Source organism: Cyprinodon variegatus, unplaced genomic scaffold, assembly GCF_000732505.1.
Source record: "Cyprinodon variegatus isolate N-32 unplaced genomic scaffold, C_variegatus-1.0 Scaffold292, whole genome shotgun sequence".
Classification (NCBI taxonomy): Eukaryota; Metazoa; Chordata; class Actinopteri; order Cyprinodontiformes; family Cyprinodontidae; genus Cyprinodon; species Cyprinodon variegatus.
The window spans coordinates 641,790-656,746 of record NW_015150745.1 but is presented as its reverse complement, the minus strand read 5'-3'; the positions used below and the strand labels follow the sequence as shown (position 1 = coordinate 656,746).

General features: G+C 40.7%; 1 protein-coding gene across 2 annotated transcripts in view; it reads left to right on the top strand.

Moving 5' to 3' along the window:
• The window catches only part of LOC107090359 (synaptic vesicle glycoprotein 2C-like), a 96,437-nt gene that overhangs the window by 39,759 nt on the left and 41,721 nt on the right, over positions 1–14,957 (top strand). For both annotated transcript variants that reach the window (XM_015383689.1, XM_015383688.1), the window contains one exon: positions 8,573–8,753. In XM_015383689.1, coding sequence (XP_015239175.1) covers positions 8,573–8,753 — 181 coding nt within the window. The remainder of the gene's footprint in view (positions 1–8,572; positions 8,754–14,957) is intronic.

Below are 14,957 nucleotides of genomic sequence, written 5' to 3'. Positions count from 1 at the left end.
AGCTAACCAGTATTTTCGCCCCTTCCCAAAATTACTTCAACGGAAGGTTTCCAGATGGATATGCGGAGCAAATCCAGCAAATCCATCTGGCGGAGTCATGTTAGGGGACAGGCTCAGTAGAGGAGGGGAAAACTCTGCTGAGCTGCACCACACTGTCTGTCTCCCAGGATCTCCTGCTTCCAGTGACTCTGTTGGTTAATTCCTGGAGTCACAACCTGTCTGCATTTGTGGACTCAGGTGCAAGTACTGAATTCATGGATGAGAGCCTTGCCTATTTATAGTATATGCTATAAATACCAGGGCAGAGCATGTATAGCATCGAGAGTGGCTGAAAACCATAACTTAACTCCAATGAAGGGAAAAACAAATCAGCAGGTTTACATGTAATTAATATCTGAGGACTGTGCTTTCCCCCAGAGGGTTTTTCTTGTCTCTTCTTGCCACTCCTTGTTTGTCTCACTCCCTGCTTCAGCCCACCCATCAGTCAAACATGGTCCTCTGGGGTTTCCTTCAGCTGTTAGAATCTATAAGCACTCACTAAATGTCTTGAATGTTCCAGCTGAGGAAATAAGCGCTCAACTCGCCTGTGATGCAGGCCGTCTGTCTGCTTGCTCTCTCCTCTCATCCATGCCAGTACGCTGCATGGCTGCGAGGAGAGAAAAAACAGAGCAAACACTAAGGTGTCAGGAGAGAATTATACTTATAGATAAGAGCTAATTAATGTTAATAACAAAACCCTCTATGAATGGAGACCACTGAAGACTCATTTTAACATTAATAAAATAAAAAAATAAATTAAAACACTTCTGTATTGGTGTTTAAGTAACTAAGGGGTGACATTTAAGCCTTCATGTAAGTCTTTCTGGTGTTCAGAACTTGACTGGGTCTTTGAATACTGTAATGAAGAACGTCTTAAAGTGAGCCACAAAGAGGACCATAGATAGGATGGAATGGACCAGTTTTATTTTTAGTTACCAGCTACAAGGTAACCTTGGAGATTTTGATTATAATTTTTTTCATTCACATAGAACTACAGAATACTTCTGACTGGAACTCAGAAAGGCATCTCTCAAAACAGAAGAAACAATGCAAGGACTGTACATTTCTAAATCTTACTCTGTTTTTGTTTATAATTGTATTTTAAGAAATGCATATAAAAAAACTCTTTACTCTCTTTAAAAAAAATCTGAAGAAGAATCTTAATTGCATTAAGGTTTTAACTTAACTATTTCTTTTCTTTTTAAAAAAAATAAAAATAAAATAAAGAGAAACATCCCTAGATTTGTCATTAATTGCTTTTTTGTTAAAAAAAAATAGTTGCTAGAAGGATATACCGACAAAGTAACTAAGTTGTGAACAATTAACTCTTGTCTCCCATGTTCTGTCACTACCGAGAGCAGCCCGGGACACTACTGTATGTCCACCAGTACGCTTAATTTCCTAGCTAGCATCACTGAAAGATGAACAGGAACAGGCTGTGGTGGTTTTCCAAATGAATGACAAAATATTATTATTATTAAATTCATTTTAAGCTCCGATTAGTATTAGAATACATGCACAAATGTATAGTTTGCTGTATTGTATGCCTTACATTGTTTAAATTCTTTTTTATATGTGGGACTCTTTGAGACTTGGTGAGAAGTTTTCTAGCGTACCTGTGTTTCTGATTGCCTGATCCTAACCCGTTCTTCCTCTGGACCTCTGAGCCTGCCTTTCCCTGTTCTGATCTGTGTGCCTTACCTGTCTTTGGACCCCTGCTGGATCTCTGCCTGTCTGTGTACTTAACCTGGAACTGTTTCCCGATTCCGTTCCGGATTTCCCCTCGACATCTCTTGGCATCTCTGATCTCCTGGCTCTGACTACCGAGCACGTCACCGACATCAGCTTAGGCTTCGGCCTCTGGATTATCCTGCATTCCTTAATCTAGCCGGTTCTGATCTCCTGCCTGTCCTTCAACTGTCGATACAATAGCGTCTGGGACTCTCTGGGCGGCGCCCGCTATGTCTTGTCGACGGCCGACCAGCTGGAGGCAACCTCACCGCCTGGGCTCAGACTGAACTATGGGACTAGGTTAGTGACTCACACGTTCGTTATCGTCCACCTCCAGAAATACGCGGTCACTAACCTGTTGTCTCTTCCTGCAGAGGTTCCTGCTTAGACGCCGCCGCTGCTCACTGCGGTTCTGTTTCCAATAAATGTTTTGAGAAATCCAACGGTTTGTCCGCCTCCAATTCTGGATCCTATTATGTGGATATTTGGTTAAGATTGTAAACTGTATCAGAGCCTCTTATCAGCCTAACTTTGGACTTGTTTTCCAAGATTAGAATAAAGCTAGATTTTGCATCAAGCTTAGAATTCTACATTGTAATAGAAAATAATATTTTAAATTAAATTTTCCATTTTATTTAATATTTGACCACCATTCAGTAAGATCAGGCAGACTCAAATCACTTGACGCTTTAACTAATGGCTTCCTGTAGTAAAGGAGACCTTGTTTACCTAAGACAAATATAAAGATAATTAATGGTTGTTTAAAATTGCTAAAATAATCTAACAAGCCCCTTTTGTTACTACCTCCCTATGACTATTTCCTCAATTTTTTTCACTCTATAGGATAACATCTATCAATGACTTTACAGAACATTCTTTCAAAATGTATGATCCATTCTAGATATAATTATTCTCTGTATGTCTACCAGGGACGGCAAATACTGCAGGTAAAAAGGACAGACTACTACCTTTTAACTTTCTCTCTTTTTCATTAAAACTGATCCTTCTGTTTTTTTGAGAGAATGCAATGTTGGTGATTACAGTGTTAAAGTCAACTACTTGCAATGACAAAGTAGATCTATATAACGGACATTTGACAATTAAAAGCATGGTCTATTACTTCCCCAGATTATTTTGCAAAGTTAACTGTTCTCTACAGATGAACTTTAAATGGCATGTACTTATATAGCACCTTTATTCAAGTCAGGAGACTTGCCCAAAGCACTTTACACTACATTCATTCACCCATTCACTCACACACTGATGGTGGCATGCTACATTGTAGCCACAGCTGCCCTGGGGCTCACTGACAGAAGCGGGGCTGCCGTACAGTGGCGCCACCGGGCCCTCTGACCACCATCAGTAGACAATGCAGGTGAAGTGTCTTGCCCAAGGACACAACGACACTGAAAGTCGGTCGGGGCTTGAACCGTCAACCCTTTGATTTCAGGGTAAACTCCTACATCCAATGCCACTGTCAGCCTACTGTGTTGTATATTAATGATCCCATTGTTTTAGTTAAGAATAGTCTTTTAGAGTAATCACTGCATAAAAAAACTAGAAGTGCTCCACTTTATAAAACTGTAATGGTGGTATGTCTTTTTGTTTGCTTTACTACATAAAACACTAAACAATTATTTCTACGCTCAAATGCTTTTAACTGAGCCATGCAAATTAACATAAAAGCTTCCAAGGTCTGACCCAAGTTTGAACCTGGCAGGAAATCAGAAATCCAATCTCAGGAGCCTTTTTACTGTGTCTCAGATGCCCCATCACTATCACCCTCCCCCTTTATTACATGTGCGAGCCCAGCATTAGAGGGGCCATAAAACAAACGAGGTGGAGCTCCAAGATAGCATCTCTTTCAGAACATGCTCCCGTATGTATCTGCACAAATCAGAAGATGTCAGCTGTTTTTGTGCAGAATGCAACATTTCTGATATTTAGTTTGATATAACTGAGGATGCCGTATCATACAGCCTCTTCCTGAAGGAGAATCCTTTTTCAGCCGCAGTGTATAGATCCTGTGACTGTCACCTGTAATGAATCACTCGCTCTCAGCATGCCTGCGCAGCGTGATAAGGCCCCCTACTTTCAGTGAATCTGTCCCATCACCACAAACACTACAGCGAATGAAAAAGAACAGAAGACTTCCTTTCCTTTGCCAGCTTATTTTCTTTGCTGCCTCATCAAACAGTCACATCTCCACTTCCACTAGCATTAGCATTTTTATTAGCACATACAGAATAAAGTGGACCATTTACTGGCTTGGCAGCTCTTGCTCCTGTCCATGACCACCCTCCGTGGAAGGGAGCAGGAGGAGAATGCCTTCAACCTCCCGTAGAGAAGACGCTGTGCAGACAAATCGTTAATTTAGAACACTACAGTCAAGTCAACTACAGCTCCATTTCGTACATTGTGAATTTAACAAACATCAATCAGCTGAGAGTTATTCTGTTTCAAAGAAACATGGCAGATACTTTTCAGTACAACTGCTGGATTATGTCTTGAATATAAAGAATGTAAATGGAATAAGACTTTTTCTACATCTCCAAACTGCAGTGCCATTTTGCAGTCTTCAAATCTTTATAACAAACTCTATATATGAAATTATGACAAAAAATATATATCTGTCTAACCATTAAAAGCATACATTTTTACAGGCTGCTTAATTCTTATTCATCTTTTCTTGGAACTGTGTTTTGGTCAAATAAGACTTATTCCTTCTGCTGTTCTTTGAGTTTTTCAGTCAAAGATTCTCTTGAGTTTGTTTATTGTTAAAGCAAATGTTATTTGTGGAGGTTAAGTGTAGTAATCTTAAATTTAGTGGAAAATCTGGGGTGTTGGTGGTCAAAATTTAACTGAAATTAGGTTGACAAATGCCTTTTAATCTGCATATCGGCTGCGGAAACTCGCTTTAGACTTCTTATTAGCATATATATAGTACATAAGAGAAGCATTTTGAACACATAAACCCTTCAGATTCTGTCATCAACTCTTTCTGAGTGCTTTCAGGCAGAATATGTGTTTATTAAAGCAACTAAAGTTGCTAATAAAAAGGTAGATTTGCTACACACTTTGGCTTTAACGTTGACCTTAACTTTTTTGCACTTTGGAATTTATCTAAACCCAGACTTATTGACTGTTATTAGAGTATGAGTATCATTGTAAAATCTTGGTGAAGTTGAAAATTATAGAGATGATGCACAGTGTCATAGCCTGGAGTCACAGGGTGGTTTATTTTATTACTAAGACTCAAGACCTCTATAAGCTTAGATTCCTCTTTGAATAGCTGGGTACAACTGGCTTTAATTTTATCTCTAAATTCCATACCTTTTTTTATTTGCAGACTATATGTGTGCATGATATACAATGTACAATAAACAATATACATTTTTATGTGACAGGGCTAGAAGCTTTGCAAAATCTGCCACACCTTTTCATGTTTCACTTCATGTAAATGCATTTCTGATATTTAGATACTTTTAAGTTTTCATTTCATACTGTTTTCTGTTTATATATTTAGCATTAGCGTCAATTGCAGGGTTCAACTTTTTTACAAGATTACAAGATCCATTGACAGAGTTTGAGCAATTTGGTTATAATGCAATGCAGTCTTACACCACTCTTAAAATGTTCACCCTTGGTCAAGTCTCAGTTATGTCAGATACTGATGGGATGGGGGTACCCCTCTTGTGATTTTTTTTTTATGTGCAGGTTGCATGACAGTTTGTGGCAGGAACTTGGGAAAATGTTCCATGAACTACAAAATTAAAAAGTAACACTAACCCCCTCCTTTACCCTAACCCAAACCCTTAAACCTAAAGAAACTGTCATGATCTTGAGCGCTGATGACTGGCTTGATTGTTCATTTAATTTACCTGCTTCACTGTGCCAGTTTTCTCATCAATACTCATTTCTGTCACCTGCTCATGTATCTATTTAACCTGCCTTCTTCCAGGCATCAGCGGCAGATTATTCACAAGCCACTGGTTAACGTCTGCCAGCATTACTTTAGTGTTTCTAATTACCTGTTCTGCTTCTCAACCACTGAGCCTGCCTATTCCCACCTGATCATTTTGTGTGACCTCTCTTTGGACTCCTACTCCTATATTCTGCCTGTTTGCTGAATTTGGAATTACTTCCTGTCACCGACCTAGATTTCCCTTCGGAGCCTCTTCCGAACTCTGATCTCCTGATTCTGAATCCTTGACATGCTTTGGCCTCACCCTCTGGATTATCCGACCTTCCTTTGTATGCTCGGATCTGATCTCCTGTTTGTTCTCCATCCTCTGGGAGTACAGCACCTGCAGTTTTCCTCCTGCAGAGGTTCCTGCTTTAGACATCCTTGCTGTCACTGCAGATCTGAAAATATTTACGGAAAATAAATGGTTTTAAGTAAGCTAGCTCCTCTGTTCTGAGCCCTGAGAGAAATACAAGTACACATGTTACCATAAACTCCTAAAGCTACCAACAATAACTTTGTAGGCCAAAACGTTTTTTAAAAATGTATTAGTCCTCAAGTACCTGTCTCGTGACACAAAATCCTCAACCTGTCATTTACCCTGGGCATCATTTGTCACAACTCAGAAAAGATAATCTAGTATTCAGGAAAGACAGACAGTGGGATTATTTAAAAAAAATTTATTTAAAACCAGATCTGTAGTTGCAGCAGTTGGGTGTCTGAGGTAGGAAACTCTGGAGAGAGGAAATGCAGGTTAGGGAGCACATAAATCTAATGAAGGATGATTATGAACGTAAGTCACTAACCTGGTTTGTAACTTTAGTCCGTGGCCAGAGAACATGGTAGGATCCAGCCGGTGGGCTGCCAACAAGATGCGGTGGGTGCTCAGAGTGTCCCAGATGCTGCAGCCCTGGAGAAACAAGCAGAAGTCCGAAGCAAGGCCAGGCAAATGGATCAAAACAGGAACAGGCAGGCTCAGAGGTCCAGGAGTCCGAAGCCAGGTCAGGCAACAGATCAGAAAGGCAGGCTCAGAGGTCCAGGAGTGTGAAGACAAATCAGGTAAACTGTTCAGACAGGAACAGGCAGGCACAGTGGTTGAGAGGCAGAACAGGTCAGGATCAAGAAATCGGAAACACCAAGGAACTCTAAAAACACTCTCACCACTGGCTAGAGAGAATCTGGGGGCTGATGACTGGATTCAAGCACCTTAAACAGAGGCAGGAGCAGGTGGATCACATGAGAGGTAATGAGCAGATTTGGAAAGGTGAAGGAAATGTAATTAAGCCAGTCATCAGTGCCAAGATCATGACATCGTTATATGACGAGAGAAGTACCCTCTGTGAGTCAGTATGTAACATGCAGCTGGCTTTGACCAAGCGTCAATATTTGACAAGCTGGGGTGTGGTATGTTGCATAATGACATAAATTATGTGTGAAGGAGTCTATTTTGGGTTTTTCACACCTAAGAACATTGAGTCTGCTATCAATGATAAGGGGTTGTGGAAGCTTGTACACCACAAGATGCTTTGGCAGATCAGCGATCATAAACGCTCACAAAGAAAATTTTATTGATTAAATAAATAAAGCAGATTAACCTAAGGTTTGGATATTTACCTATACATGCTGACTAACATCTCTGATATGAAGAGTGTTCAAATATTCAAGCAACATTGTCCCAACATAAATAGGTGTGATGCTTCTTGAAATGTGTCAGGGAGAACCTTAACAATGTAAGTAAAATGTCACACCCTGGTGGTTGTTACTTAAATCTAAGATAAATTAGAAAAGCACTCTGAGAGCACAGACCTCTGCCAGGCAACAAAATTTGCCCCATATTGTGACTCACACCCATAGCTAAAACTCGCACATGATCTGGATTATTAAGAAATTTTAATGAATTGTTCCTTGCATGAAGAGCACCTCTGGTAAAAATGTCCTTAAAATCCTTTCGTAAGATTTTAAATAAGGTACAGCATATATCTACAGCCTCTGGTGTCTGTTCTGCTCTCACCTTTGCTCGCTCTGCTTTTTTCTTTGATCAGTGGATTGGGACTTTGAGCAGAGCACGGCTCCTCTTTCTTGTGTTTTTGTCTTCAGTATAATTTTCAGGATTTTTAGATTCCAATGATAAAGCTGGCAATCGTCGCTGCTGCCACCCTCTGGTCTAGTGGGGGACACTGCTTTTTCTGTCAAATAATGTTTAAGAATCTTGAACAGTAGGGCAGTGGGTAGCATTGCTGCCTTCCAGCAAGAAGGTTCTGGGTTTGATTCCCTGCCTGGGGTCCAAAAACATGACTGTTAGGTTAATTGGCTTCTCTACATTCCCCTTTGGTGTGAGTGTGTGCATGAACTCCTGTTTGTCTCTGTGTTGCCCTGTGATAGACTGGCGACCCGTCCAGGGTGTACCCCGCCTGTCTTTTGGCATGAGGCGCCACCTTTGTTAAAAATAAAATAAAAAAACATTCAAGAATTTTCAAGTTATACTGCTTTAAGACAAACATGACGGACACGTAACATCATCGGAGGAGATAATCAATACATTTACATTTCTTCTTGTTTCTAGAAGTTATTAAAGTTGTGTGTTTCATAATTACTTCACCAACTGAATTTTAATGACATTTTATATTGATTAGTTACAAGTTGCCTTCTTTGTAGCCATTACAGCTATATCAAGTCTAAATCAGATTAAGAATTTCATGGAGACTCAATATCAGTAGGTTTTTGTGTAAACTTATTTCCACTTATTCTTTTTAGTAATATAAATATGTCCTCTTATTAATTGGATGAAATTTAGAATTTCTTTTTACTTTTCTTTGTGTCCTTTCCCCTTCTCTGCAGGCAGCATTGTGTATCTGGGGATGATGTTTGGAGCGTTTTTTTGGGGTGGTCTGTCAGACAAAGTGGGCCGTAAACAGTGCCTGCTCATATCCATGTCCGTCAACGGCTTCTTTGCCTTCCTCTCCTCCTTTGTTCAAGGCTACAGTATGTTCCTCTTCTGCCGCATGGTGTCTGGCTTTGGGTGAGTGAACTTTACCTTTACTTTTCATTACTTTTCCACTTTTTTCCCTCTTCATCTTCAGTGCAAATGAGATTCTAAAGGTCCCTCTGAGGTTGTTTGCAGGCTGATCCGTCTTCCTGCTCTTGCTTGCTTTACTGTCTTTTTCTCTTCAATGTACACTTAGTGTCAGGGAAATCTATTCACTGTTATCATCCCATCCTCATCCCTCTGAGGAAGCTGTAGGAGACAAACCACAGAAAACAGAAAAATTTCAGGGAACAAATCAAACATAATGACACACTCTGACACTGCATTCTTGATAAATGGCTTGCCATTTTATCTTAGTTACCCAACAGTATGTTTGCATAGAGTAAATGAGGCTGTAATAGTGATGTTAGCTGATGTAATGCCAAAAAACAGATTAGTGGACCCAGATCCAAATGGTTTGAAACAGCTAAGTTCCCTTTTATTTAAATATGAGCAGCAGATAACTTCAGGGACTCACTGGTGAAACCTGTTCATGTTTAATGATATGGATTTTTATGCTGTGTGTCATGATGGGATAAGGATGTCTAACCCATATGCAGAAACACATGGAGGTTTGGAGAAAGTTCAGAAGGTTTTTTGAAAAAAGTGTAAATAAAATGTGAACAGGAACTGGGGTGGTCAGACTGGTCACGGCTGGATCTTCACTGCTAGAGGTTGAACAGATCAGCAGGTGGGGGGAATCCTGTGAGTCCAGAGGCTTAACGACGGGCAGTGGGCTCAGGACTGAGGGCTAGGCTGAGAGGGAGACTGAGACTGAGTGAAGGCTGGCAGGTTTCTGGCTGAGAGAGGGGATTCAGATCTGCAGAGGGGAAACCTTGTAAGTCCAGAGCCTGGTCGACTGGCAGAGGACTTAGGTCTGAGGCTGAGACTGAGTGCAGCAGGCAGATTCCAGGCATGGGCAGAGGCAGAGACTCAGACTTAGTGCAGGCAGGCAGATTCCAAGTTGAGGTCTCTCTCTTCACCGTTACAGGTTTCCCGGCAAGTCAGGTTCTGAGAGACAGAAAGAAAAACTGGGTCAGACAGGTTCACAAAAAAAACACAGAGATATGATCAGGCAGGTTGGCTCAGGTCTAGCTGTACCATTACTGGCTAATACTCTGGCGCTGGAGTGTCAGTCTCCTCCTCCTTAAATAGGAGTCCTCTTGAGCAGATGGAAGACAGGTGTTGCAGGTGAGCACAAGCTCTCAGAAAGGGATCCTCGGCGCCCTCTGGTGGGCAAGCCTCCGGATCCCAACACTGTGGCTTTATTCTAGCAACACAAGGAACCCCTATTCTTAAAATCAGTGTGTGTACTTGTATAAGCCAAGGTACGTTAAAAGAGCCTTTGTGGCACAATGTAATGACTCCAAAGGAAGAAAGTCCAGCTGGACGCAGCAGCAGCAGCCCAGGATTTAACCTCTGAGATGAACAGGAAAGAGTTCAGAATTAAATCAATCATCAACTTACCCTAACTTGAATAGTGTAAAAAAAACAACTGGCTACTGGATTATAGGAAAATGGGTATTCATGTGCACACCGAATGCACTTTGCCCGCTGCAGGATTGGTAACTGGGTCGGGCTGGCCACAGTGTTGAGTGTAAGTGACTTCTAAAAGTGGTCAGGGTTAGCTGACCATAGTTATTCTGAACCATAGTCAGAATGAGCCTGACGTTAGCTTCTACATCCAAGAGGCAAAACCTATAAGCACTGAGCTAGGAAAACTTTGTATTGGAAGAAAAAAGACAGCTGCTCTTAAAGCAGACACCAGTTATTTTATAGCTTTTGTATGAAAAACACAAAGGTAAATGCTCAAGCACTGTAGGTGGTTTTAATTAAAAAAGCAAACCAAAGGATATATTAAATACTAATAAATAAAGTTAATGGGAGCAGTAGTACCTTGCTCATGTCTGAAAGCCGGACATATTTTGAGGTCATAAGTGCAGTCAGCTCACCGGGATTATCATCTTAAATAAATATTCCTTTGTTGTATGGAGCAGCAGATCCCACTCTTAGCAGTAGACAACAGCACTGGGAGTCCCCAGTAAAAGCTCTCCAAAGTAGGCCATGCTGTTGGGGGTTTCCAACTGCCATTTGTGTGAAAAGAATTTTTCTTTTTTTAGGTTTAGGTAAATCAAATTTCTTCACCTTAGGTTTTCCAATGTAGGTATTTATAAACCGTTTCATCACAGTTCAATGAGAAAATATTCCAGTGGAGGTATAATGATCAGAAGACTCTTACATTTAAAATAAATTCTCCCAGCTTTCCTTGTAAAACAGGGGGACATTAATCTCTTTGTGTAAATTAATGTTCCATAGTTTTATTGTAACAGCTATGCAGAAGCAGATATCATGGCTTGCATGTGTTTTTTGTCTTCCTGACAAACAATACATGCAAGCCCCCCCTCCGCCCCTCCCCGACCCCCTTCTGCAAACACTCTGGTGCACCGCTCCAAAATTGTAGGTGACCGCAGATAGTGCCACAGACAGGAGGCCTCCGATTGGTCAAATCTACATCCGCTCCACACTATCTGTATTTCCTGTTTGGTACCTTACCGGCTTGTTTTGTTTGTATGGCCGCCATTTTGGAAAAAGACTTGTGAAGATGGACCAGCTAGAAGAGTGCGGTGCGCAAGAACACTGGGACCCTTTTTCCACCATGGTCCCCGCTCTTTTTCACCCTCATGTCCCTCTTTCGTTGCACAAATTTGTCCTTTGCCTGTTTCCACTTTCTCACTGCCTCGGCCGTATCTAGACCCACAGCTAGTTCGTGATTGTCCCTATTGCGTCGTGTTGTGGCATAACATAGCGCAGACCACGCTTCAAAATTCAGCATAAATAAAAAATGTCTGCATCATCTCTGAGACAAATGCACTGCCACACACCGCTGCAAGAGTATAACCAGCCCCTAACACTGGAAACACTGCTAGACTGGCCGCTCCCAACGCTCCTAAATGCTGCCCTAGATGCTCTCTCCAATAGACTTTGCATATAAACCAGATATCCTGAAGCTGAATATGTTTGGTGTGAACACACCATTCTAGTTGCACACAACTTTGCCAAGAAAGGACCTAACAGGGCTTTTCATGAGAGAGAAAAGCAAAGAAAAAGTTATAGCCTCAAGAGCCCTGCCCATGCTTGTTCAGGGAAAGGAACCAAACACACAACCTCTTTGCCAGAATTGCTTTCAAGTGAAAATAAAACAAAAAGTTTGCAAAATTAATTCTCGCAATTGCTCTGTCAGCTCTAATCAGGAAAGAGGCATAGCTAAAAGCACAAGCATCTAATAATTAATATTAATTGCAGCAGTAACTATGTAATTGAATCTGGCATGTGTTGCGGTATAAATAAGGTCCGGTCAGTCGCTTTAATATCAGGTGGGTTTAAGATGAATCTTTCGCACCAGTACATTTGCAAATTGACGTCCTAGTCCACAATTGCGTAGGGGGCCTACCAGGTGTCAGTGACGGGGCCCCTAAGCAACTGCATATTCTGCTTACTGATAAATACGTCATTGTTTAGGTGGTACTTGAGACTGGAAGAACTCCTGCGGTAAAGCAATTCTGTATTGCAGAAGGTGCAAACAGTTTTAGTCTTTTCAACTTTTCCTTTGGGAATCTTCCTAAGAATAAATTTTACCTGAAGCATCTTTACACCTGCATCCATGTTTAACATGTTCTCAGATGCAGGTGGAGTTTCAGGATCAGACATCATTAATGATCACATAGATCCAGAGATGGGGGATCTGGAGTCAACATGACGTTGAAATTACTTGTTGTTCTATCCAGCAACTGAACCTGGTGAATTCAATTTACATAGATAAACCAGATTGGAATCACCTGGTTCAGTGGCTGGGTAGAACAAAAACATGACATAGAAATGACTTTTTGATCCCAGATCCCCCATCTCTGCATAGTTCCCTTCACTTTTGAAAAAGTTCATTAACAAAGACCCTTCTTTGCCACAAACCTTTTCCAAAATCATCTTTGCTTTCTGTAGTGGTCAATTGTTTTTCTGTAGCGCAGCGGTGCTGTCATTGATATGCTCAATCAGCTGATTCTACTCACGGCCCACTGGCTGCTTTCTTTGTGAGTGATCGGCTGGATCCCTAACCTCACAACAGCCAGATGCATGTCTCGCTCCGCCTAGCTCCACTCACATACATCTCGGACACCGCCATAGGAATTGCCTTTACTGAAGGCTGGGCCTCATCAAAACTCCTTGCATATGATTGGATAAGCCATTTGTCTGTCATCTTTATCGACGTGCTATTTCAACCACTCACACCGAAGCTAACCCGTGATGCTGTGAGAGCTACGCAGGAAAAAAACAAAACAGAACAGCCGACATCTTGGATATAGCAACAGTGGAATCAGCGCAATGTCGGTAAATGATCAGTGTCATTTGTGCCATGAAAATGTGCGGATAAAAGGCAACATTGTGCACAGCAGACTTATTTTTAAAAAAGAAGCCAACCAAAAAAGTATAGACGAACGACCTACAGAACTCGCTTCTCCACTACGTCACATGCAGGAAACACCCGCCCTGCGTCCTGATTGGCCAGACCATAAATTTGGTTGTGGAAATCACTTTCAATGAGCGGTGTCCCAGATGTATGTGAGTGGAGCTAGGCGGAGCGAGACATGCATCTTGCTGTTGTCAGGTTACTGGATCCCCCAACTTTGTGCTTTTCTTCAAGTCATCAGTGAAGTTTTTTCACTTGTTACAGCTTCTCTTGCAACCTAATAAGTTCCCAAAAAAAGAAAAAAAAAAAATGGCAGAATAATTTTTAGTAAGGAGGTTTTTGACTTTTCTCATGGAGAGTCTTATGGTTTCAAAAGGTGTTTTCTTTACTTATAAAATTAACAGAAATATTCTCAGAGCTGACCTACAAAAAATGTTAATATAAATATTAATTGGTGGAAGAAAGACTGTTTCACTCCTCACTCCTTCACCAAACAATAAGATCAACGGCCTGACAAGGAGGGTCATATAAGATAAATAAATAACAATAGATCTTTCACATAACCTTAAATCTGTAACATCAATAGTTTAGCAAAAAAGAAATTAATCTAATTCTTAAGCGGCTCCAACAGCACGTCACGTTCAACGTGGTAAAGTATTTTCTTTTAGTGCTCGATAAGAGTGATCAGCTGAGATGAGTGATTGATAATGGCCTTTTCATTCATTGAGTTTTTTTTATTTTCATGACTATGAAAATTGTAGATCCACACTGAAGGCATCAAAACTATGAGTTAACACATGTGGAATTAAATATTTAACAAAAAAGTGTGAAACAACTGAAAATATGTCTTATATTCTATTCTAGTTCTTCAAAGTACTGTAGCCACCTTTTGTTTTGATTACTGCTTCTTACACTCTTGGCATTCTTTTGATGATTCTCTAATTTTATCAGTACAGTTTGGACATTTTATGTATCTTTCTAAGGTTGTGTTTCATAGGGATGTTCCGGTTTGAACTAAACGTTGATTCTCGATACACTGTTGCTACATAAACTGGCTCATATGTGACGTTAAACGGATAAGCACTGTTTGGATCTTTTGTAGCCTTTTTTAATGCTGGGGACTTTCAAAGAAATGCTGAGCTTCCAAACTTCAGACGTACAGTCATTGAGCGCTGCAGCTTGTTTCATTAAGCCTTTCTTTACCTCATTAACTTTGATACCATAAACCGCCTCAGCAAAACAGGAGGGAAGAGGAGAATTAAAGAGCCATATGGAGAAAAAGCACAGATTATGTTTCTGTAATCTTTGTAATTAGGCTAAAATGAGGGAACAAATTGTCTCTAAAGAACGGTCAAAGTTAGGCAGGGAATAGAAAAAGTCAGTGTTGACAAAACTGTCTTTGACATTGATTCCTTTTAGCTCTGGCACATCCAGATGTTATTGACATCTCTGTCTAGCGGCCGCCCAGACTGTTTTAGCTTTCCTCTCATGAATTAACCTTTAGTAGGTGGATGCAGACACAGTAGAAATCACAGTTTCACAGACGGTTGCTACAGTGAGCAAACTGAAATATAACATCTGGTTATTAAGCCCAGATTGAGCCATAAAAAAGCAAACTTGCCACATAATCAAGAGGTTTTGGGCTTCTGATTTGATATTTCTCTGTTACGTTTTGCAATGAAGGCGCACAGTAAACAGAAAAATCATGTGTTAAATTTCCACTGATGGCATTGTGT